The sequence below is a fragment of the Culex quinquefasciatus genome, chromosome 3 (assembly GCF_015732765.1).
Source record: "Culex quinquefasciatus strain JHB chromosome 3, VPISU_Cqui_1.0_pri_paternal, whole genome shotgun sequence".
NCBI classification, from domain to species: Eukaryota; Metazoa; Arthropoda; class Insecta; order Diptera; family Culicidae; genus Culex; species Culex quinquefasciatus.
The window spans coordinates 59,990,589-60,015,991 of record NC_051863.1 but is presented as its reverse complement, the minus strand read 5'-3'; the positions used below and the strand labels follow the sequence as shown (position 1 = coordinate 60,015,991).

At 34.6% G+C, this 25,403-nt stretch overlaps 1 protein-coding gene across 1 annotated transcript in view; it reads right to left on the bottom strand.

Annotated features, from left to right (window-relative positions):
* LOC6045571 (semaphorin-5A) overlaps positions 1–25,403 on the bottom strand; it is a 300,750-nt gene that overhangs the window by 230,954 nt on the left and 44,393 nt on the right. Inside the window, exon 2 of the mRNA XM_038264905.1 lies at positions 5,689–5,843. Coding sequence (XP_038120833.1) covers positions 5,689–5,843 — 155 coding nt within the window. The remainder of the gene's footprint in view (positions 1–5,688; positions 5,844–25,403) is intronic.

Genomic DNA, 25,403 nt, shown 5'->3' with positions numbered 1-25,403 from the left:
GCGACCTTGACGAGTAGATTCCCAAATTGTAGCTCAATAACAGCTGGTTCGGGAACACCCGTAGGGGTATAAGAGGTTGTTGTCATGAAAAATACGACAAATTTGGAAGACGGAATGACAACGCACCGTGGTGCAGATCTATTGACTTGTCGAAGACCTTCTCGTCAAATGGGGGAATGATTTATCGTTTTGCGAAACTGAAACCAGGTGGACATGACTCGGAGGAATTCGGATTAGTTTTGCATATTATTTACAAGGCTGCTTATGATTATAAGATTTTAGCAACGGAGAAGGCAATTAAAATTGGATTCAAACAAGTTTTTGCGTTGAAACCTACCGATTTTCCCAAGTTCACGTCGGCAAAACGACACCGGCGAGGTCCGGTTCGAAGAAATGTTTCCCTTTTTCAGCCGGAGCCAAGTTTCCTGAACCGTCGTCGCGATCTTCAGTCGCGACAGGTCTTTCCAACTTGCCCATTCTGCGAAAAAGGGCATATTTTACCGTTTCTTCAATTCCATTGATGGAGTGTAACCACAACAGCCCGGTCCCAACGTACACCGGGAATCCAGTTTAGTTGCGTGCGTTGTTCAGTTTTTTTTTTGCCAACCTAGCGACGAGTTCCAGCAACAACTTCTGATTGACGTCCTCTTCAAGACTTTGTCAACCACGTGACCATATGTGAAATATGCTTGGAGATTTGCGCGCGAACCTATATCGATGTGTTAAGTGGCAATCCCGTCCCGTTGAAACCACTGACTGTCGCCGGAATGGGGTCACTGGTGGAAGCTGCGAAACCCTCTGTGCGGAACCGTTATCGTCCCTTCCGAAGCTTTCAAGCTACCTGCCGAGGTTGGTGAGCTGTTACAAATTACCAACGCTGAACAAATCGTCTCACGCACGCAACGACCGTTCCCGACGATCGCTGTGGTGTACAAGATTGAATTTAATGAACAGTAATTAAATCGACTTCAATTACCATAAAGGTACGACGACATCGCGACGGTGAGAGGAAGACGACGAACCCCGCGCCCGTATGCCGATGAGAGCGGAACCGCAAAGTGAAGGTCGTTCGATGAGGGGTTTTTTTTTCGAGCAAGACAAAGTTCCTTTCACACAAAAACGCCCTTTTCCTCGCTAACGATTGCTGGATGGAAACTGTTGCATGAGAAATTATCAAGCTGAACGTGAAAGAGTGCTGAAGGTCCTTGACACTTGACAGCACGTAAGTGGGAGAAATTGTATTTGATTAGTAAATTTTGATTTAATAAGGCCAATAATGAGGATAAGGTTTCATTTTTGTCCTTCCGAAATACATTACATTTGAAGTTTTTAGCTCAATATATTTGAATTGGTTCTCGATCTAGTTGCCTTGGTACTCTTGGGACTTCAAAGGACGTCTTCTATCTCTGCAATTTAAATAAATCGTTTTAATATTCAACAGACACACAAAGTAATAAACAAAATCAGAGAAAATATGGCTGATTGCTGATAATTTTTTTTTATAATTTGAAATTGGAGCAATTGTCTAGCTTTTCCCGATTTCGTTCACGATGTTTAGTATTGTATTTTTTAATTCAAATGAAACTTTATCCATCGATTCCTTTGATCCAAATAAGCTATTTGCATCATTGGTTTCTCCATGCAAGTCATACATACAAATATGGATGCTGTCCATACAAAAGATCTAGGGAAATATTCAAAGAAGGGGGTTTCTGATAGATTTGGTGTCTTCAGCAAAGCTGTAGATTATGATTAGGATTTTTTTCAAATGGGGACATGGAGAAGAAAATTTCCGATTTTTTATTTTACATTTTTAAACCTGATTTTGACAACTTCTGTCTGCTTCGATTTTTTTTTTCATTTTTCTTGTGTTAATATTAAGGACATTTGTACTGTTTTGTTTTTTTTTGTGAGATTCAGATGTACAGTACCGTAAAACGGGGTGACTTTGATAGCCGGGGTGACTTTGATAGGTTTGCGATTTTTCCGCAAAATAAAGAGTACAATTAAAATACGTAAGGAATGGTTCAGAAACATACTGACCGTGGTAGAGAAGTGTTCAAAGTACCTCATGAAGAACTTTTCATAAATTTTTGAAAAGTTTATAAAGTTAGTTAACTATAGTTAAGAAAAAGTGGATGAAAGTCATTATTTTAAACTTCTCAAAGTGTCATGATTTTCTCAATGAACATGATTTTTAATCGGAAAACGGAATGCATTTTCGGATTCTTTGGACAATTTTCCACTAGGAGAAGGTTAAATAAGTTTGTAAATAATAAATAATATGTATTTTTGAAGCACAATAAACAAAAAACTCCAAATTTATAGGCAAATTCAGTTGAACAAATTTCATGTAAAATGTGAAAACTTGTGATTCGTGCTTCGAATTCAGTTTAAAATGCAATATAAATCGATAATTATATAAACAAAACTATTTTTAACAAATTTCAGGCAAAATTCCGACTTTTTAACAATTTTACCTACAATTTATATGTATTTTGTTAAAAAGCTTATAAACTTAGTTAACTTAATATAAACATTGATTTTTTTCTTACAAACTATATCAGCTACTTTAGTGATGGTACATTTAACGTACAAATAAAGTTTGAACATTTTAAATGTGATTTTAACAAGAAAAACTATGACTATCAAAGTCACCCCGGAATTAAAACCAAGAATTTTTAACGTAATTATTTTTCTAAACACTATTGAAAAAACTTTTTTTCTCAAATAGTTCATGGACTTTGTGTGGCCTACCCAAGTACATGTTTTAAAAATAATAATCTTGAGAAAAACCTTACCTGTTGGAAAATATTCTAAAAACAAATTGAAATCCTATTAAAGTCACCCCAGTTTACGGTACCACAAAATTTTCATTCTCGAGGAAAAAAACTTTCTCGAAGCTAATAATTGCAAAATAACTGAATTGGTGTATGACGCATTTTATAACACTTTTGTCATTCGAAAACTTTTAAAAAAGTGAGCCGTAATTTTTCAATCAACAACATCTCGGAAACAACATTTTCAACGTAAACATAGAAATCGTTGGGTAATTTTGTCATCTATTAAAAAAATGTTTCCAGTATTTGAAAGTCAGTCTAATGTATAAAAATAACCAAAAACGTGTCCACCTATTCGAAACTTCGTTTTCAAACAAAAATCTTAAACATTCTTTTTTTCCAGAAATTCGGAAAATATCACATCAGTTTAAAAAAATTAACGCAATGGGCAGCACTAAGCATAAGAACGAATTTATGTGTCGCATGTATTTACAATTTATTTTGAAGAGCAGTAAAACTCGAAAAAAGCGCGTTTGGTACAGTATGTCCACGTATCTCTTTTTCCCTGTAGATTCTGTGAAATTTGTTCCGTTCACAGAATCCGCTATGCGGTAAACACAACGCAGTAGGGCTGGCCACTTTAATTTTTATATTTTCGGTTGTTGTCGGATGTACTGTAATTTCTAATAATGACAGGAAAACTGCTTGGGGCGTAATCTAAGCACAAGACTGTCAGATTAGATTCGATTAGATTAGATTAGATTAGATTAGATTAGATTAGATTAGATTAGATTAGATTAGATTAGATTAGATTAGATTAGATTAGATTAGATTAGATTAGATTAGATTAGATTAGATTAGATTAGATTAGATTAGATTAGATTAGATTAGATAAGATTAGATTAGATTAGATTAGATTAGATTAGATTAGATTAGGTTAGATTAGATTAGATTAGATTAGATTAGATTAGATTAGATTAGATTAGATTAGGTTAGATTAGATTAGATTAGATTAGATTAGATTAGATTAGATTAGATTAGATTAGATTAGATTAGATTAGATTAGATTAGATTAGATTAGATTAGATTAGATTAGATTAGATTAGATTAGACATAACGACTTTTTATTTCTTATAAATTTTGTTCCATAGATTGGAAACGATCGAAAATGTTTTGAAAATAATATTATCATACACGGATAGAAATACTGTAAGCCTTCTGGTAACTCTATGTTGTCAAACTTGTAAACATTGATATGTATCCAAAATCATCAACATTTTTCCGATTCTTAACAACAATGTTGTCGATTTTGAAAAGATTTACATCGAAATCGACAAAAAAAATTACGATTTCAGAAACATTTTGAGGTTTACAAATTCGATAATATAGAGTTACCGAATAAACTACACACCAAAAAATCCGATGGCAAAATCGCATGCAAAAGCATGCACATCACCTTCGTGAAAATAAACACCTAATATTACACACTGCATGTACAATTTTTGCAAATACAAAAAAAAAAGTTGCAATCGACGGGATTCAAACCCAGCATCAACAGTAAGGACTGGCGCCTTAGCCCAATCGGCCATCAGACCGAAAAAAAATTCTTATATCGGTATATTTTTTTTCTATTTAAGGTTGAACTTTGCATTTTTGTTTTCTTTTTTCCTGTTTGAAAGATAGTTTTCCTATTCAGATTTAATGTTTTCCAAGAAAAATAATAACTGGATTCTGGAACATTTTTTTCCCTATGGACGTTTACCGGCAGTTCCTCGCGGTGAAGGTCGATAAATTTCTGCGCCAGTGAAATGGCTTTTCGTTGCATCGCGAGTTTCGTCCAAGGATGAAATTAGTATGTATCCAACACACTCCGCTCCCAGGGGAAACCGGGTGAAAGAGTGAGATAGACGCTGGAAGGGACACCCATAAAAAAGCGATACATAAAATTGAGAAAGCATTGGGCGAAAAAGAGTGGTTTGACCTGGCCATTTTACATCTTTATACCACGCTGCAGAAAGGATGGTGGTGGCGGGCACATAATTTAATTATAGCGGAACGGTGATTGAACTCATTAATCATTACGGGGAAGGTAGGGGGATTGGCTTGCAGAATGACAACTCTTCCCAATAAACTAAAAATTAAAACTTTTCTCACGCTCGCGATAAAAATGGGAAGTCCGACCTGGTTATCGTGGTGTGAGATGTGACTTGGTGAAATTTTGAAGTTATGAAAATGGATGGTTATTGTTTCGATTTAAATTCATGTTTTGTCATGATTAATTAAATATTGTTTAACGAATAAATGTAGGTGCAAAGGCTGTATTTTCATGAAAGTTTGACTTTCTTAAAATAAACGAAGAGGGAATTCCTTCAAGTTTTAAAACCAAGTTCTTCACATTGGCGCCCAGAAAGTCATCAGACTTGGGCAAAAAATGCTACGAAAAAATTCCAGCAATTTATGTACTCATCGTACCCGAGCAAAAAAAAAATCGCCAAGTTTTTCATTCTCTCTCCGCAAAACCTAAGAGAAGGTAGCCAAACGATTGGAATCAGCAATTATCATAATCGCAAAATATTTACATATCGTTGGAATCGAGCTTTTTTTTTCTTCACATTGCTGCATAAACATTCTCCCCACCGGGTTTTGCCAAATGAAGCTGTTAGAGACTGGCTCTTTTTTGCTGTTGCTGCTGCTGAGTTGTAATTTCTGGACGGCACCTTTAGCAGGAGAGAAAAAATGCACTCCCAGCGCGACTAATTGCATTTATATGACTAATAAAAAAATCTTTTCTTTGCCCTCTGCGAACATTCCCCGCTTGAGAGATTGCAATTAAAATACTGGAAAGAATTTCGAGCTTGATGCTTTTGAATACACTTAAATAAGGGGAGAAAATTTCGCTGGAACTCACCGTGATAAGAAATGTATCTGAAGTCGTTTTCGGCCACGTCAGCACTGGCAGTGGCCACTCCAAGAATCATTCCAAGGATTATGGAGGCCATTATCGTCATTGACGAAATCGGTGGGGACCGTTTTATCCTGTGTTGCTGCCTGTGTAGTGGCATCCTGTTTGAGAGAGAAAGGAGAGAAGAGTTAAAATAATTGTAAAAATGTCCTAAAATAAAACCTTTTAAACTATGATATCAAGAAGATCTTGATCAAAGCTTTGAATCTATGATTTTCAAATTGAATAGAATTTTAAAATTTCCTATTCCGCTTCCAGGCAAAATTTAACAAATTTCAGAACTTTAAGATACTACTCAGGTATTTGTAATGATGATAGTAATTTGTTGAAACATGAAAATTATACATTTTTTTATGAAATTCATTGAAATTATTTTAATGAAAATTTCATTAAAATAATTTCAATTTATTTCATAAAAAATGTATAATTTTCACGTTTCAACAAACTTAATATTCTAAGTATAGCAATGGTCGTATTGGTTGCTCTAAACCCGCCGACGCAATATTTCGACGGATCCCCCAAAATATCGGAAAAGAGCCATTCTTCCATGGTGCCAAATACATATAAAACTTGCCGGATTTCTTATCTTAATATTTTTGGAAAAATACAACGTGAACTTTATTTTTAATAATGAGTTTTTTTTAACTCTTTTTAAATCAACTTGATAAAGATTTTTAAGAAAATTCTACAAAAGTTAGAAAAAGTTAAATTTAATTCTTTGTGTTATTACAAAATGGTTGCCAAATTTATCTTCCTCTATAATTTTGAAAATTGTGTACACAGAAATAAAAAAATAGTACCCAATTCCTTTATTCTAGGAATTTTGCCTCTTTTCTTATTTAGTAATCGGGTTTTTTGGATTACTTAATAAGGAAAGGAGCCAAAATTCCTAGAATTTAGGAATTTGGTACTTTTATTTTTTTTCAGTGTATGTTATCAAACTTGATTTTCATTTAACATAAAACAAATTGTGCAATTGTTTTCTTTTCCTAATCAAGTTCTAACGTTTTCAGTTCAATCAAAATCGAACATTTTGAACAAAATTATAAGAATTTTCTTAGTTTCGAGAGAAAAAAAAATCTGCTCGCCTCTTTAAAACATGAATAAAAATGGTTTTTACATTTGAATTAGTTTCCAAATAATTCGATTTATACAATTTTGAAACGTAAATCGTGATTATAAAAATCTTTAGCTAATGAACGGTTGAGAAAATTTCAAACGGATTTCCAATAGCAACAATAGTTTCCAAGATATCATCGATTAAAAATTGAGTGCCTAATGGGTAGCACTTTGAAAAACGAATGTTTCGCAATTTAAATTCTTTTAAAGTTCAAAAAAGTCCAAAATTCAAAAAAAATGTTAAGAATTTTCTCAACATTAAAAAAAAAATTTTTTAGAGATAGACGAGGATTGACATAAAAAAGAATATTTTTTTTTTGAAAATTTTAACCTGAAAATTGGTTTTACTCAAACATGATACATTTTGTCAAAAAGTCACAAAAGCACATTTAGATTCCAAAATAAATTGTATATCCCGAAATGATTCTAAAATATGTTTTCGGGAATATTTTCAATACTTTCAAAAATATCTCATTTTTTAAAAAATGATGCATAATTTGGCGAGGAACGAAACGTTCTTCATACCCTTTAGCACAAAAGTTGGCACTTTTTGTCCACTAAAACATATTAAAAGAATAAAAAAATCATGTTTTTGTGATTAAGAGTTATTCAGGAAAAAAATATGTTTTTCCGTGTAGCTATTTTTTCCGAAAAGAATCATAACCTACAACCTTGGCGATGACACCAAATCGATCAGAAAATCCCTTCTCATGATGCAGATTTTTGAATAATTGCATGGCACTTTTCTATGGACATCAAAAAAAAATATCCTCCAACAACCATGAAACACCAATATTTAACTGATTTTTTTTTTCAAATGAATCTCATTCAGTAACAAAAACTACAGATAAGCATTATTATAAGTCAAATTTACCATAAAAAATTCAATTAAATTCAATTAGTTTTTATTAGTAAATAATCAATTCACAATTTCGTAATTCTTATAACCTAATAACGTCATGATTCGAATTCCCGGACGCTTCGAAACCCGGACACTTCATTCTGTTTTATCAATTATTTGGATATAAGTTCGCATTTTGAATGTCAAAACTGTTTTATTTGATGAATTCCAACATCAACTTTCATTTAAAGTTTGTTTGAACGCTGTAGTTAATGCCAAAACAGTCAAATAAAATTAAATTATAAGTTTACCAAAAATGCGAAACATTTCGCTTGAAATATTTCATAGGCGTTCGAAGCACCGGGAAGGCAAAGTAGAAATTTATGGTTTCGATTTCCTTAAATTCTAGCAAATTTTTACATAAACTATCGATTGTTTTGATGTTAACAGCTTATTTGAGACCTAAATAATGCCATTCACTAACATTTCAGTCCAAATTTGTGCGATTCATAAGTAAAATCGAGTGTCCGGAATTCGAAGCAAAAGTGTCCGGAATTCGAATCAGCTTTTATCAGTGTCCGGGATTCGAAGCACAACAAGTCATTTTAACTTTAAAATTCTGATGAAAAATTGTTAGAAAAGACATATTTTGCATGCATTTACTTGAAACTGACTGTTTATACTACATCCTGATGATGTTTCGACATTTCCAACTTATAACATGATTTTTTGCCAGCTGTAACAAAAATGATATGCTACTAAGTGTCCGGATTTCGAATCATGACGTTAGAGTTTTGGAGTACCTTTAATCTATGATTTGTACTTTAGTTCATTTTGATGCAATTGGATATTCTAACAATGGATTTGTCAACAGAAGGAAAAATTATTTTAAAAGAACCTTCGAAATTTGCTAAGGAAAAGGATAGAAATAGAAAAGCTTAAAACTAGATCACAGTTTGTTTTGTCTTTTGACGTCGAAAAACTTCGCTGCACACGGCAGTTTATCCGTTGTAGATGTACTTCTTCATCAGCTCACTAAGAGCTTGGAATTGCTCTGCCTTGTTCCGGCAGGCACGAAAGTGCGTGAGCATCTCTCCAGCAAGAGCGAAAAACTCGGGAAGCGTGAAGAGGTCATCTCCGGTAACGTCTGCTTGTCCCGGTGAAGTACCGCTCCCAGAAGCGGCTACTCTAGCGTACGAACCTCCCCAACCGGGAGGGAACGCTGGGTTGGTCGATGGAACCGCTCCGCCGCCAGCTGCTGCAGCGTTCGTGCTCGAAGTCTTTGGAGGTTGGCGGGACGCTGGCGCTTTCTTCTTCTTATCCTGCTCCTCGAGGTACTTTTTCCGCGCGGCACAGCCACGGAAATTCGCCGTGTGGTTTCCACCACAGTTCGCGCACTTGACGCGCGCTTTGTGCTGCTGGGCGTTTTCCCCCAGCTGGTCTTTCCGCGATAGATTACACCTTTCGGTGAAGTGGGTCTCACCGCACTTTACGCACCGGGGCGGAAGATTACAATTTCTAGAACCGTGTCCGAATTTTTGACAGCGGTGGCATTGCGCTGCGTCGGCCGGATTCTTCGTGTAGAATCGCCACGTCACGAAGAAGCCGTCCAGCGCTTTGATCCACCGTAGGTCCTGGATTTTGACGGACCCGCGATCGAAGTACAGGAGGTACAAGGTGTACGTACCTGTCACCGTAGTTGATTTCGAGAGCACCTTTATTTCTCGAGGCTTAACCTTGACGCCCGTCAGGTGTTCTTCCAGGTCGGAGATCGGGCGGTCCGGATATCCCTGAAGGACGATCTTCACTGGGACCTTCTCTGCAGGATCAAATATGAAGAATTTGAAGTTTCGAAACTTCAACTTCTTCACCACCAGGTCGAAATTCTGTATATTGTGCGAAATAACTTGCACTGAAGTTTTACTAATTTTGTATGTGTGTGTGTGTGTGTGTGTGTGTGTGTGTGTGTGTGTGTGCAACCAACCAAACGGGACCACGCGGTAGCTTCTTACAAATTGAGTTGTTTCCATGTATTTTTAGCTCTCATTCTATACATGCAAATAACTCGCATAGGCATTTGGAAGATGTTAGCTCTGCCGAGCTTCGGTGACCCATTTCTACGCTGGATAGCCGAGCGCAAGGTACTTCAGCTTTGTCGACAAGCCCCGCCCTGAAGAACGTTTGGACCAATCGGATTCAAACGTTATTTAGAACTTCCGAACCCTTGTCAAATGGACAAGGACCCAGCGCGTATATAGTTGATGGTGGTAACAGTATTCCTAATTCCAGTCATAGCTCACTAAGTCGCGATGGCCTAGTGGTTAGCATTTTTGCTTACCAATCCAAAGGACGGGGGATCGAACCCCGACTCGAGCGACTTTGATTTTTCGTACATGTTCAGAGTTTCAGGATTTATATTTCCTATACTTTCTCGTTGGGAGCAGATGGGAATCGAACCCAGGACCATTCGCTTACAAAGCGAACACCGTAACCAGTCAGCCACGGCCGCTCCCTGAAGTTTTACTAATTTTCAGACAATATTGGAGTCCCTCAAGCAACTCGTCAATATCGTCTGCCAACGTTTCCAAAACAAAACTTGGAGGTGGACGTCGTTCCTTCGGAGAGCTGCATTTTTTCTTCTTTTCTTGCATGCGCGCAAGTTCATCATCGTCATCGTCGTCGCCAGCACTGCTGCTGTCACTGTCGGTGTTGTTTTCTTCTCCACTCAGAATCTCGAATTCGTTTCTGGTGGGAACGTTGGAAGTTATTGTCGTCGTGGTGCTTGTGGACTTCTGCTGCTGCTGCTGCTGGCCGGAAGTGCTTCCGGATGCCCGGGTCGATTGTCTCGTCCGTACTGGGGACTCACGTGGGCGGTATGACACGTGTAAAAACGATGGATCGGTGACGTCACTGGGCACGCTCCCGTGCGCGATGGCGGTCGATGCGGCGTTGGTGTGTTTACCTTTCTGCACTCTGCCGGTAGATGAACTTCGCGGGTTTTTCGAGGCCGCACTCGAACTGCCACGGCCACGGCTGGCCCTTGGCATGCTGGAGCAGCAAACTCGCGGGTAAACACTGTTAATTACGGCGAAAAAATCGAAAAGTTTGAGGAGCTCCGAACAGTTGACTGTTGCTGGCTGGTGTTGCCAGTCCCGATGTTACCATAAAATATACATTCTTGGAAAGATTCCAATTTTGCTACATCCATTAAAAAACAAATTTTTTGATTTTCAGGTATTAATGTTGATTTAAAATAACATATATCATGGGTAAATTTGGTTATGGGATGTATGAATCGGAAAAAAATAATCCCCCAGAATAAATCAGTTTTTGTAATTACCTTATGTTTGTTCAATTGATTCAAAAATAAATGATTTGATTGAATTATACAAAATTTAAATTTTTAAGGCGATCTCGAAATTTAAAAGACGACTAAAACTTTGAACACAGGATCGATAAAAGCTGTTCAAGACTTTTCGAAATGTTGTTTCCCATTTCTTAATCACTTAGTTTACTATCGCTGTGGATTTGATCGAGCTATGGAAGTTTTCTTCAAATTTGTTAAGGTAAAGAATTTTCTCTGTAATGAATTTGTTCAAAATAAATTAATTTCTTTAAATTTCCAACAAAAACTAATCGAGCAAGCAATTTTGAAGAAAAGTCTTCACAAACTGCCCGAAAATTTCCAGCCCACTTTAATCGGCAGCTGATTGATCGATTAGCACCATCAATATAATGCTTGATTGGATCCCATCGTAAAATTTCCAAACATCTTCATCATCTGAGATGCAAAAGTGGAGATGCGCATTTCTTCAGCCAACCGTCAGTCCATGGGGAAATGCTGCTTTATGCGCTTTTTTCACGCATCAAATCTCTTCCGAAGATCTTTCCACTGCGCGGATTTGGCCTGCGGGGTCCAAATTAGGGGCAAAATTAGCCCCTAACCGGAGGCTTCATGTTTGCGCGGTGCAAGATTGCTGCCAGATTATGACACGGGGGCTTTACTCGATTTGGATGTCTCGGTTGAAGATCTCTCAAACAGATGGCTTGATGTTTTGGGGTCGTTTGTTGAGTGAGATATCAACATTTTGGCAGCTTCATTAAAACTGGATCAGAATTAGATCAGAGTTTGCGTGTAGACTGTTTTTTTTTTGAAGGGAATATGTTACGAGAATTTGTTTTCTTAAGAATCATTTAAATTAAATTTTTTGAATTAATCTGTAGTGATTCAATGAAATGCCAGCAACCCGAGTTTAATCATTCCTTTACCTTATATGTCCATGAAACGAGTTTGGCCTAGAAGTTGTTTTCTTCCCATCAACGAGTCAATACACGACAAACGCATTTCTTATCAGTGCAATAATGAAAAAGAAACAAAAGGAAAAAAAGATCCCGTTTCAAAACAGTCATCTCTAAGCTCTAGGACAGAATTTTGATAAGGTCGTAAATGTCATCTCATTAAAAAAGTGAAGAAGTGAAGAAGTGAAGAAGTGATTTCAGATATCTTCGTTACGACTTTCCCGAAACGTATTCCAGTGTTTCACAACGGTTTCACTATCGGTTACGAAACCAGCTGATGCTACAGCAACGCGTTATCAGATTGCGACAGTGCTCCAAATTGTAAACCTAACCGCTTGATAACACTCGCGAACAAATGATGATAGAGTGACTTGATATCGAGCATTGTTTGTACGTCCCTCGATAGCTTCGTGACCAAACTGATAACAAAACCCCTTTTCTGCGTTTGACACGTAAAAAGAATAATTGGCCACAATTTCAACACTTTTTGCCATCAAACCTCTTCGGCGGTCGTCGCCACGCTGTCTGACGTGACTTGGCTCAGGAATGACCTCACAGTTGCAAGGCACTTAGGAGTAATTTGACGACAGCGTCGGCGATCATCAAAAGCAGTCCAACCTTTGGCTGATTCGCAAACACACTTGACGCGTCTTCGCGCAGTGTGTAAATTGAGCGAATCTTCTGTGCGCAGATTGCAATCGCAAGTCGACGTCGTCGTGCTATCTTGTCGCACCCGCCATTTTGACGTTCCGAGAAAAACGCGTTTTAATGTTTGGCCTTGAATATACAAAAACGGGAGCACGCAATGTAAACAATAACAAACACGTTTTGTTTGGCTCACCATTCTGTGCATTGTCCCAAAGTTTGGTTGAAGTTGGTTGCTGGAGTCCCGAGTTATAATTACAAATGTTTACGGTAGTCTAGCTTGTACGTGCGACAAACGCATCCTGACTTTCCTGGCCTGAAATCCCTTTGACCTTGTGTCGCACTTACATCAATTTTCATGGAGTGACAAGATAGCACGACATGATTGAAACTACTTTCATATGTAAAGTGACAAAAATGCACGGTGTTTTTTCGGTTTTTATTGAATATCTCAGGATTGAAATCGAATTTTGGGGATCTGTGAAGGTCAAAAGGTGAGACATTGTGAGCTGGACAAAATGGCGTTCTTAACTCAATTTGGCCCAAAATGCACGTACGACAAGTTAGCACGATGGCGACGAAGTGCGAATTTCATTAAAACGATTGAGGATGATGAGATTGTTTGCAGATCATGACAGCAGAGCAGAGCGAACTCGGGACAGCTGCCTGCAAGGGAATTGTGTTACGAGTTCCGTTGATTGATGTGTTTAATTAACATTTAATTATCTGAGGGTAGGCGGGTTTCTTTGCTGAACGGTTTTTTTTCTAACTATTATGAAAATGTGGTTTAATTCTGAGTCCTTGTCATAGTGATGATGATTTGTTTTGTATTTTTGTATTTTTGTATTTTTGTATTTTTGTATTTTTGTATTTTTGTATTTTTGTATTTTTGTATTTTTGTATTTTTGTATTTTTGTATTTTTGTATTTTTGTATTTTTGTATTTTTGTATTTTTGTATTTTTGTATTTTTGTATTTTTGTATTTTTGTATTTTTGTATTTTTGTATTTTTGTATTTTGTATTTTTATTTTTGTATTTTTGTATTTTTGTATTTTTGTATTTTTGTATTTTTGTATTTTTGTATTTTTGTATTTTGTATTTTTGTTTTGTATTTTTGTATTTTTGTATTTTTGTATTTTTGTTTTTGTATTTATGTATTTTGTATTTTTGTATTTTTGTATTTTTGTATTTTTGTATTTTTGTATTTTTGTATTTTTGTATTTTTGTATTTTTGTATTTTTGTATTTTTGTATTTTGTATTTTTGTATTTTTGTATTTTGTATTTTTGTATTTTTGTATTTTTGTATTTTGTATTTTTGTATTTTTGTATTTTGTATTTTTGTATTTTGTATTTTTGTATTTTGTATTTTTGTATTTTTGTATTTTTGTATTTTTGTATTTTTGTATTTTTGTATTTTTGTATTTTGTATTTTGTATTTTTGTATTTTGTATTTTGTATTTTTGTATTTTTGTATTTTTGTATTTTGTATTTTTGTATTTTTGTATTTTTGTATTTTGTATTTTTGTATTTTGTATTTTTGTATTTTTGTATTTTTGTATTTTTGTATTTTTGTATTTTTGTATTTTTGTATTTTTGTATTTTGTATTTTTGTATTTTGTATTTTTGTATTTTTGTATTTTTGTATTTTGTATTTTTGTATTTTTGTATTTTTGTATTTTTGTATTTTTGTATTTTTGTATTTTTGTATTTTTGTATTTTGTATTTTTGTATTTTTGTATTTTTGTATTTTTGTATTTTTGTATTTTTGTATTTTTGTATTTTGTATTTTTGTATTTTTGTATTTTTGTATTTTGTATTTTTGTATTTTTGTATTTTGTATTTTTGTATTTTTGTATTTTGTATTTTTGTATTTTTGTATTTTTGTATTTTTGTATTTTGTATTTTGTATTTTTGTATTTTTGTATTTTTGTATTTTGTATTTTGTATTTTTGTATTTTGTATTTTTGTATTTTTATTTTTGTATTTTTGTATTTTGTATTTTGTATTTTTGTATTTTTGTATTTTGTATTTTTGTATTTTTGTATTTTGTATTTTTGTATTTTGTATTTTTGTATTTTTGTATTTTTGTATTTTTGTATTTTGTATTTTTGTATTTTTGTATTTTTGTATTTTGTATTTTTGTATTTTGTATTTTTGTATTTTGTATTTTTGTATTTTTGTATTTTTGTATTTTTGTATTTTTGTATTTTTGTATTTTGTATTTTTGTATTTTGTATTTTTGTATTTTTGTATTTTGTATTTTGTATTTTTGTATTTTTGTATTTTTGTATTTTGTATTTTTGTATTTTTGTATTTTTGTATTTTTGTATTTTTGTATTTTGTATTTTTGTATTTTTGTATTTTTGTATTTTGTATTTTTGTATTTTTGTATTTTGTATTTTGTATTTTTGTATTTTTGTATTTTTGTATTTTTGTATTTTTGTATTTTTGTATTTTGTATTTTTGTATTTTTGTATTTTTGTATTTTTGTATTTTGTATTTTTGTATTTTTGTATTTTGTATTTTGTATTTTTGTATTTTGTATTTTTGTATTTTGTATTTTTGTATTTTTGTATTTTTGTATTTTTGTATTTTTGTATTTTTGTATTTTTGTATTTTGTATTTTTGTATTTTTGTATTTTTGTATTTTTGTATTTTTGTATTTTTGTATTTTTGTATTTTTGTATTTTTGTATTTTGTATTTTTGTATTTTTGTATTTTTGTATTTTTGTATTTTTGTATTTTGTATTTTGTATTTTTGTATTTTGTATTTTTGTATTTTTGTATTTTGTATTTTTGTATTTTGTATTTTTGTATTTTTGTATTTTTGTATTTTTGTATTTTTGTATTTTTGTATTTTGTATTTTGTATTTTTGTATTTTTGTATTTTTGTATTTTTGTATTTTTGTATTTTGTATTTTTGTATTTTGTATTTTTGTATTTTTGTATTTTTGTATTTTTGTATTTTTGTATTTTTGTATTTTGTATTTTTGTATTTTTGTATTTTGTATTTTTGTATTTTTGTATTTTTGTATTTTTGTATTTTTGTATTTTGTATTTTTGTATTTTTGTATTTTTGTATTTTGTATTTTTGTATTTTTGTATTTTTGTATTTTTGTATTTTTGTATTTTTGTATTTTTGTATTTTTGTATTTTGTATTTTTGTATTTTGTATTTTTGTATTTTTGTATTTTTGTATTTTTGTATTTTTGTATTTTTGTATTTTTGTATTTTTGTATTTTGTATTTTTGTATTTTTGTATTTTTGTATTTTGTATTTTTGTATTTTGTATTTTTGTATTTTTGTATTTTTGTATTTTTGTATTTTGTATTTTTGTATTTTTGTATTTTTGTATTTTTGTATTTTTGTATTTTTGTATTTTTGTATTTTGTATTTTTGTATTTTGTATTTTTGTATTTTTGTATTTTTGTATTTTGTATTTTTGTATTTTTGTATTTTTGTATTTTTGTATTTTGTATTTTGTATTTTGTATTTTTGTATTTTTGTATTTTTGTATTTTTGTATTTTTGTATTTTTGTATTTTGTATTTTTGTATTTTTGTATTTTTGTATTTTGTATTTTTGTATTTTTGTATTTTTGTATTTTTGTATTTTGTATTTTTGTATTTTTGTATTTTTGTATTTTTGTATTTTTGTATTTTGTATTTTTGTATTTTTGTATTTTTGTATTTTGTATTTTTGTATTTTGTATTTTTGTATTTTTGTATTTTTGTATTTTTGTATTTTTGTATTTTTGTATTTTTGTATTTTTGTATTTTTGTATTTTTGTATTTTGTATTTTTGTATTTTGTATTTTTGTATTTTTGTATTTTTGTATTTTTGTATTTTTGTATTTTTGTATTTTTGTATTTTGTATTTTTGTATTTTTGTATTTTTGTATTTTGTATTTTTGTATTTTGTATTTTTGTATTTTTGTATTTTGTATTTTTGTATTTTTGTATTTTTGTATTTTTGTATTTTGTATTTTTGTATTTTGTATTTTTGTATTTTTGTATTTTGTATTTTTGTATTTTTGTATTTTTGTATTTTTGTATTTTTGTATTTTGTATTTTTGTATTTTGTATTTTTGTATTTTTGTATTTTTGTATTTTGTATTTTTGTATTTTTGTATTTTTGTATTTTTGTATTTTTGTATTTTTGTATTTTTGTATTTTGTATTTTTGTATTTTTGTATTTTTGTATTTTTGTATTTTTGTATTTTTGTATTTTTGTATTTTTGTATTTTTGTATTTTTGTATTTTTGTATTTTTGTATTTTTGTATTTTTGTATTTTTGTATTTTTGTATTTTTGTATTTTTGTATTTTTGTATTTTTCTTTTTTATTCCAGTTGTTCTTGTCAACCCGTCTTGCCGTCGCGAGTTCAATGCCACAGACACGGGTGCGTGTGCATACACCTCATAAATTTTATCACCTCGAAAGGTTGTGCATTTCTCTCATGTGCTCTCGGGGCTCTGCTGCCTCGAGGCTCGTCACTTATTACTCACTTATTTATGTTTGACACTTTTTCATTCTCCTTAAGTGCGTGCCATAAATAACGTGACTTTTTTACTTTAAAGAGCTTGTAATTGAAATTATAATTTTCATCTATCTAAGAAAGTTTACCACAACCAAGATTCTCTCAACGGAGAATTCTTATCTTATCTCGTAAAAAAAGCTTCTTCTTCCACTTCACCCAAGTAGTTTGTGTTGATTTTGTAACTAGGCTGGTCTATAAAAAGAAACCGTGCCCAGGGCAGGGCAAACCCTGAGATAACAGGTACAAACATAGTCCAAGAAGTGGTGCGCAAACACATAGAATCACTTCAGTGAAGAAAACTGTTTCAAAATGTCAACCGACATCGGTGGGCTGATAAAAATACGTGAACTCCGCTATAAAAGCAAACATTTGGGAGCGGGACAGATTATCGAAATCTAGGAAACTGAGCTGTTTGATCATTTTTTTACGACGCCATTTCGTCATAAATGACATTTTTATAACTGGGTTTTTTTTTTCGAATCATCAAACGAATCGCAAAAAAACAGCTTAAATTGAACCAGTGAAAGTGAAAATTTAACTGTTAATTAATCCAATCGACCACCTGATTCGAAACTGCCCAAACATAGTGGGAAACCGTTGAAAACTTATGTTTATTCGTCTTTTGAGCTGAGTTATTGTGGCGCATCTAATTTGCATTTTGAGCACGTTTCATAAACCACTTCTTTCGATAGCGATAAAAAAAAACTCGAAGATATTCTCACGATCGATGCATAATCGGTTAATAGGCATCACACAATGAGATGGAGAAATGTTGAGCTAAAGAAAGAGTAAATAAAATTTGAACTAACAATGCTCGATTAATTCACTTAAATGCAACAATTTCTGTCTGATAAATTTAATTCTCAAGGAATTAGATGAAAAAACATGACTTCCTCTTTATAAAGAAGTGAATTAATCAAAAAATCGAATCGTTTCAGTGCACTCTAACCGTTTTTTTCGATTTTCCTCTTCCATGAAGTTTATGTTTACACTTTGCTCTGTTTGTTGCTGCCCTTGCCAGGTCTAGACCAAACTCAAATTTCATTATCACTTTTGGGTCATCGACTTTTTACTACATCGATGCTCCGATCAACTTTGAAATTCTGGGGAAGAGGCACACCCATAAAAGTCGTTAGAAAGCAAACTAGTGATTATTATGTTGTGCATGTTTTATGGATGGAAATTAAACTTGAAGATTTGAGATTCATTTCCGGGGACGAAAAGCACTTGATCTGAAAGTTTTGCCTTTAAACTGGATGCCATTATTTCTAATGATTATTTCATGATTGAGTTTTTGCAACAAAAAATACGACGACTGCTGACATAATCAAGTTTTGCTACGAATCAAATACTTATTTTTGCAATTTTCTACAAACTTCAATCATAATTTTGCGATTTTTTGATGTTTTTTTTTAAATACGTAAGTTGAATTTATAAACTCAAGATTTTCAAATAAGATTAGAAAAAAAATTGAAGTTATTCTGCTTGCCTTCATGTTCACATTAGCCACGCATTGCACCGTAGAACACGGACTTAATCCACCAACTAGGTCATTCGGTATTCAGTCGGCGTAATAGTATCCCTGGAAGAGGTCTGCCGGACTGCCCAGCAGTCCACCGGCGGTGCAGCGCGTTTGATTGATGTGCGAATGCACTGCTGCTGCTGCTGCTGCTCATCTGGAAGAAAGTTGTACGAAACGACCTAACTCAATCCAGTAGGCATAGGCCTGGTATTAGCGATTGTTTATATACAGTTTACGCTGCCTGCCGTGCCAGATCAGCTCGGTTGATTGGTTCTTGAAACGGGTCAGCAGCTCGTAGTGGGAAGAGAAAGGTTGTTCCCGACGGGGATAATCTGCGCGCGGACACCGTGGAAAATTTTTAAGTTTTTTTTAAGATTTCCAGGCATTGTAGGATTCGAGCAGTCGTTCCCTCCGTGTATTCAACCCGGTGATTGACTTGAGGGGAAATAAAATAATACCAGCTACCACTTACGGTACGCGAGCAAATCCCTGGCTAAACAACGCTGCCCGGAGTTCAAGCCCCAGCTGAACCGGGAGGTACCCCGTCAACTGCATGCCAGTTAGAGTCGGCGTCGTCGTCGACGACGACGTCGTTGATTGACGTGAAATATGGGAAAGCACGGAACCCTTTTCCCAGCCACGTTACCTTCTGGGCTCAATTGTCAAACAAATGCGAACGCTTTCTTTGGCTTCGTATAGGGGAGGGCGACCCACTACGAACTCCATCCAGATCAACATCCAGAGTCCAGTTCAGTCGCAGTCCACCAGTGTCAGCTTGAATAAATAAAAACTGCATCGAGCCATTGAAGAAGCAGTATTTCTCGAGCTCCACAGGCCTGCCGGCAGAACATGCTGTGAATTCAATCGCTCGGAATGGTCGGGATTTACGAGCGCCACTTTGGACGCGTTATTCCTCGGGGATCAGTCCCGTCGTGTATGCAAACATTGAGGCTACTTGGTGGGAATGACTGCGCCCTCGGTGTGACTCCTCCTGAGGGAAGTGCTGGCTGATTGACAACCCTGCCGACTGCGGGTCCGAACTGAATTGTGAAGCGATTGCGGCTTCCGGCTGGGATGAGGTTGGACGTTGGACTTGGATCTTAATAAGGAGTTGAAGTATTAGTGAAAATTTCAAGTTCATAACTTTCATCGACGTATTGATAACAGTACCGAAAATAACTTTTTGCAATTCCGTCGTGAAACTATTTACTTTTCCTGTCATTCTTGAACGACGAAATAGCCTACTTTTCTGTACCAAAAATATCAGAATCGAATAGCAACACTTTTCAAAATAAATGCTGAAAAGTTCTACTTTTCAGCACTCAAATGGGTGCTGAAAAGTTGAACTTTTCAGCACTTGTTTCCAAAAGTAACACTTTTCAACATTTTTTTGATTTTAACGATTTATTGACAAAATACATGAAAATTTGACATAACATTTCACTCAGTGTGTGTTTTTTGGAATTGCAAAAAATGTTGTATGGAACTCGTTGCAAAACTTGATTTTTTCAGCACTCTTCGTATTTATCCAACTCGGTGAACCTCGTTGGATAAATGTACGACTCGTGCTGAAAAAATCCTCTTTTTGCAACTTGTTGCATAAACTACTATTTCAGTGTCCATTTGAGTGCTGAAAAGTTCAACTTTTCAACCCGTATAATTTTCGAAACTGTTTTGAAGTTTGGCGCTTGAGCAATTCTCTGCGTTTTCGCAAATCAAATTTTCATTGTATGTTTTTAATTGAATGAAACTTTTTATTCTTTAGGTCCAAATAAGCCATTTTGAATTATTGGTTTCTCAATTCAAGGCTCCATACAAATTTGGGGGTTGTCCAATGTTTTTAGAAAAGTGCTGATTTGATGTCTTCGGCAAAGTTGTAGGTTTTAGGGCTAGTGTTTTTATTCGTGATTTTACGGAAGCCGCAAAAACCGTGAAAAGCAGTGAATTTCGAAAAAAAATGTGAAATTGCTCCTTTAAGTAAATTAACATTTTTGATTCAAACACTCCACAATTTTTTAAAGCTTTTCGAGAGATATTGTTTATTACAATGTTCAACAAAATGATATTTTGTTTTTTTCATTACCGATGGTCATGAAATCTGATATTTTTAACAGGAATTTTAAAATGACCTCCGTGTTGTTATTCCCACCTGCCCTGAAAATGATATTTGCCTATGTTAACATGATTTCATTGATGATATCGACTCTTAGGTGACCAATGAATATATTTTTGGCAAAAATGTATAATCATGCTTTTGCAGATTGTGTTGATATATTTTTATGTGAAAAATGGGATTGATTTTTGTCTTAAAATTGAGATTAAAACGACCTGCATAATTATTTCAACATACTTTTGTGAAAGTTATGTTCATCTGAGAATCGATTTAGTTCTTCGTCAAACAAGGTCAAAAGATGTATTTAAATGCAAAGAAAACAAATTACGGTGGATGTTCTATTCTAATTATTGTTTTGTGTTTGACCAGTTGTAAGTTTTTTTTAAATATTATCATAGATGGATAAATTCTTCACCAACTCATACAGCAGTTGACCTAACTCGTCTTTGATTTGCTTAAAACATTGTCCTAAGAAGTAATTTTTGTCCCTGATCACGAATTCGACCTCCACTTTTCGATATCTTGTGGCGGTGGAGCGGTACGACCCCTTCCATTTTTTAATATTACAAAAAAGACGTATTTCGTAAAATTAGACGCCCGATTTGATGGCGTACTCAAAATTACAAAAAAAAATACAATTTGTTTTCAAAATTTCCATTATTTTTCGTTATATAACATGTCATTTTATGGGAAATTTAATAATATTTTAAAATCTGCGATAACAATTTTCATTTGGAACACATTTTTCATTTTGTAATTTTGTGTTTTTTTCTCTTACTTATTTTTGAGAGTGTAATATTAACAATACTATCGATGATAATTTTATCTATTACCCTCCTTGGTATTAATGTTATACAAAATTGTAAAGCAAATTGTTACAAAAAATTGATGAATAAACATAAGGGTTTGCTTGTTACCATATCAAGTAATCCAGATTTGATCTTTTTTTCGTAAAATCGCGATAACTCGTGATGTTTATAAGCAGACCCCTTATGTTTATATATCAAAATTTTTGTAATTGTCTGCTCTACAACTTTGTAGAACATTGTTGCACTCTAAAAAATAACCCTGCAAAGTTAGAAAAAAACACGAAATTTTAAAATGAAATTTTTTGTTCTAAATGAAAAAATGACCCTTCTGAGTCAATGTAGATTCGAAAAGTACATTAAATTTCCCATAAAATGACATGTTTCAAAAAATTTTACAGTCGAATAACGGAAAATGGGAGACTTTTTAAAACTTTTTTAGTGTTTTTTTTTTCGATGAAAAATACGTTTTTGTCGGAATTCTGAGTATGTCATTAAATCGGGCGTCTAATCATACATAATAGTCCCTTTGACACCAAATTTTTATCTCATCACAATTTCAGGCTGCAAATTGTTGAAAAACAAGAGTTCAAAAATGAAAGGGGCCGTATCGCCCCTCCGTCACGAGATATCAAAAAACGGACCTCGGATTCGTGATCAGAGACAAAAGTTACCTCTTATGACAAAGTTTCACGCAGATGAGTCGGGGCAAGTTTTCCCGATGTCGTGTGTGTTGGTAAAAAATTACCCAAATTCTATTTTTTCAATTCCGTTTTTCCTGTCATTCTCGAATGACGAAACGGACTACTCGTCAAAAACAACAGTACTAAATGATCTTTTCAGTATCCCTTAGAATGCTGAAAAGTTCGACATTTCAACACTGTTATGAAGTTCGACACTCGAGAAATACTCTGCGTTTTTGCAAATCAAATTTTCATTGTATGTTTTAATTCAATTGATACTTTGTCCATTGATTCTATGTGTGTGTGTGTGTAACTAACCAAACGGGACCAGATCTACGTTCTATACATGCAAATAACTCGCATAGACATTTAGAAGGTGCTACCTCTGCCGAGCTTCGGTGACCCATTTCTACGCTGGCTAGCCGAGCGCGAGGTACCTCAGATTTTATCGACAAGCCCCACCCTGAAGAACATTTGCATCAATCGGATTCAAACATTATTTAAAACTTTCAAACCCTTGTCAAATGGAATACTTTGTCCATTAATTCTATTAGTCCAAAATAAGCCATTTTCCAATACTGATTCCTCAATTCAATACACCATGCAAATTTAAGGGCTTTCCATAGAAAAGTGTTATACATTCCAAATTTCTGTAACTGGAGATGAATTTTATGATGAAATTCAGTAAAATCCGTGAAATGCCGCGAGTTTCGAAATAATAACCGGTAAAAAAAAACTAAAAAAAACTAGGCTTTTCAATTTAATAAAAAGCATTTTGGAAGATGTTGCAAAATAAATAATACATGGCATTATTTGAAAATTTTGTTTCAGAAATGCAAATAATGTATTGCACCATTAGCTTTGATTGTAATACTCATGCCGCACATTTTGCAATTTAAAGCTAATGAAAAGATGATTTCTATAAAAAGTTTTATAACAAGTACTATTACAGAAATCAACATAAGTGCAAAAAAGTTTGTACAACTTTCGAAAAATTAACATTTTGTTGACAAATCATCATAAATCCAGTCTCCCAACTCCAAATAGGCATCCTTGGCTAATTAAAAAAATAATTTGGATTGAATATAAAGTTCACTTAATACTTAGTGTAACAGTTTATATAACTCTGGAAATTCTATATAAAACTTATATTAACTTAATTTTGCATACTTTCAATTTGAGAAAATGTCAATATATTACCACAGAATTGCTAAATAAATATTCTTGAGTTTGTATAACACCGTTTTGAGGGACTTTGTATCGCTAGAATAGAATTTTCGTTGGAATTTCGTACCAACCCGGAATTACGTCGTCGGAAAATCCGCCGGCATCCAAACCGGTCCACAATTCACAAGTCAATCTATGTGGCATCGGAAAGGGCATGATCTTTTAATACCCATACATCTTACTTACTTTACTTTACTTTATCAGCAACAGGTCTATCGACCCAACGCTGAACTAATCGAAGATTTCCAGGATGCTCGATCTTGGGCCGCTCGTCTCCAGTCGCCCACAATGTTGGCCGCTCTTGCATCTTCGTCGACTGCACACAGCCAACGCGTACGAGGCCTTCCACGAAGCCGACGACCCCGTCCAGGTTCGCTACTGAATATCGTTTTAGCCGCCCGCTCGTCCGACATTCTGGCTACATGTCCAGCCCACTTCAGCCTGTCGTGCTTGATGACTTTTACGATATCAGCATGTTTGTAGTCTTGGTACAGCTCGAAGTTCATGCGCCTGCGCCACCGGTCTCCTACTTGCTTGCCGCCGAAGATAGAACGCAGGATTCTCCGCTCGAAGACCCCAAGTGCTCTCTGGTCAGCCTCCTTTAGCGTCCACGACTCGTGACCGTAAAGAGCTACAGGGAGTATCAAGGTCCTGTACAGCGTGATTTTCGTAGGCGTCCTTAGGCTGCGGGACCTTAGCTGGCTACGAAGACCGTAGAAGGCCCTGTTTGCAGCACTAATCCGCCGTTTCACTTCGCAACTCACATCGTTGTCGCACGTCACGAGTGTACCAAGATATACAAATTCATCCACCACCTCATATCTTTCTCCATCTATTTCCACCTCCGAAACACCATCACCTGCACTGCCACGCGCTCTGCCAGCAACCAGATACTTGGTCTTGGCAGTGTTAATGGTCAGTCCGATCTTCGCAGCTTCCCGCTTGAAAGGGACGAACGCCTCCTCCACTGAACGACGGTCGATACCAATGATGTCGATGTCGTCAGCGTATCCAAGCAGCATGTGCGATTTAGTGATGAGTGTTCCGTTTCTTTGCACGCCTGCCCTTCGCGCAGCACCCTCCAACGCTATGATGAACAGTAAGTTCGAGAGAGCATCGCCCTGCTTCAATCCATCCAACGTAACGAAAGCTTCAGATGTCTCGTTGGCTATTCGCACGCTTGATTTTGCTCCGTCGAGCGTTGCACGAATCAGTCTTATAAGCTTCGCCGGAAAGCCGTGTTCTACCATAATCTTCCACAGTTCGTTTCTTTTGACCGAATCGTACGCCGCCTTGAAGTCGATGAACAAATGGTGTGTTTGCAGGTTGTACTCCCGGAACTTGTCGAGGATTTGTCGCAGAGTGAACATCTGATCCGTCGTTGACCGACCCGCTCGAAAACCGCACTGGTATTCGCCGACAAAGGTCTCGGTCATCGGTCTCAGCTTGCTCCACAGGATGCGGGAGAGTACTTTGTACGCTGCGTTGAGGATTGTGATGCCTCGATAGTTGGCACAATCGAGTCTTTGCCCTTTCTTGTAGATTGGGGTGACGAGCCCGTCTAACCAGTCGGTCGGAAGCTGTTCTTCGCACCAAATGCGTAGGATGATTTGGTGCAGAATCTCGGTCATCCGCGTACTCCCGTGCTTGAAAAGTTCGGCCGGAAGTCCGTCCTTTCCCGCGGATTTCCCGTTCTTGAGCTCTTTAACAGCCTTAGCTACTTCCTCCAACGTAGGCGGGTCCACAACTTTTCCATCTTCCTCAACGTGTATCCTGTCCTCGACGATTCCCTCTCGTGCCTCACCGTTCAACAGCTGCTGGAAGTGCTCCTTCCACCTAGCCGCCACCGCAGTCTTGTCTGTCAACAG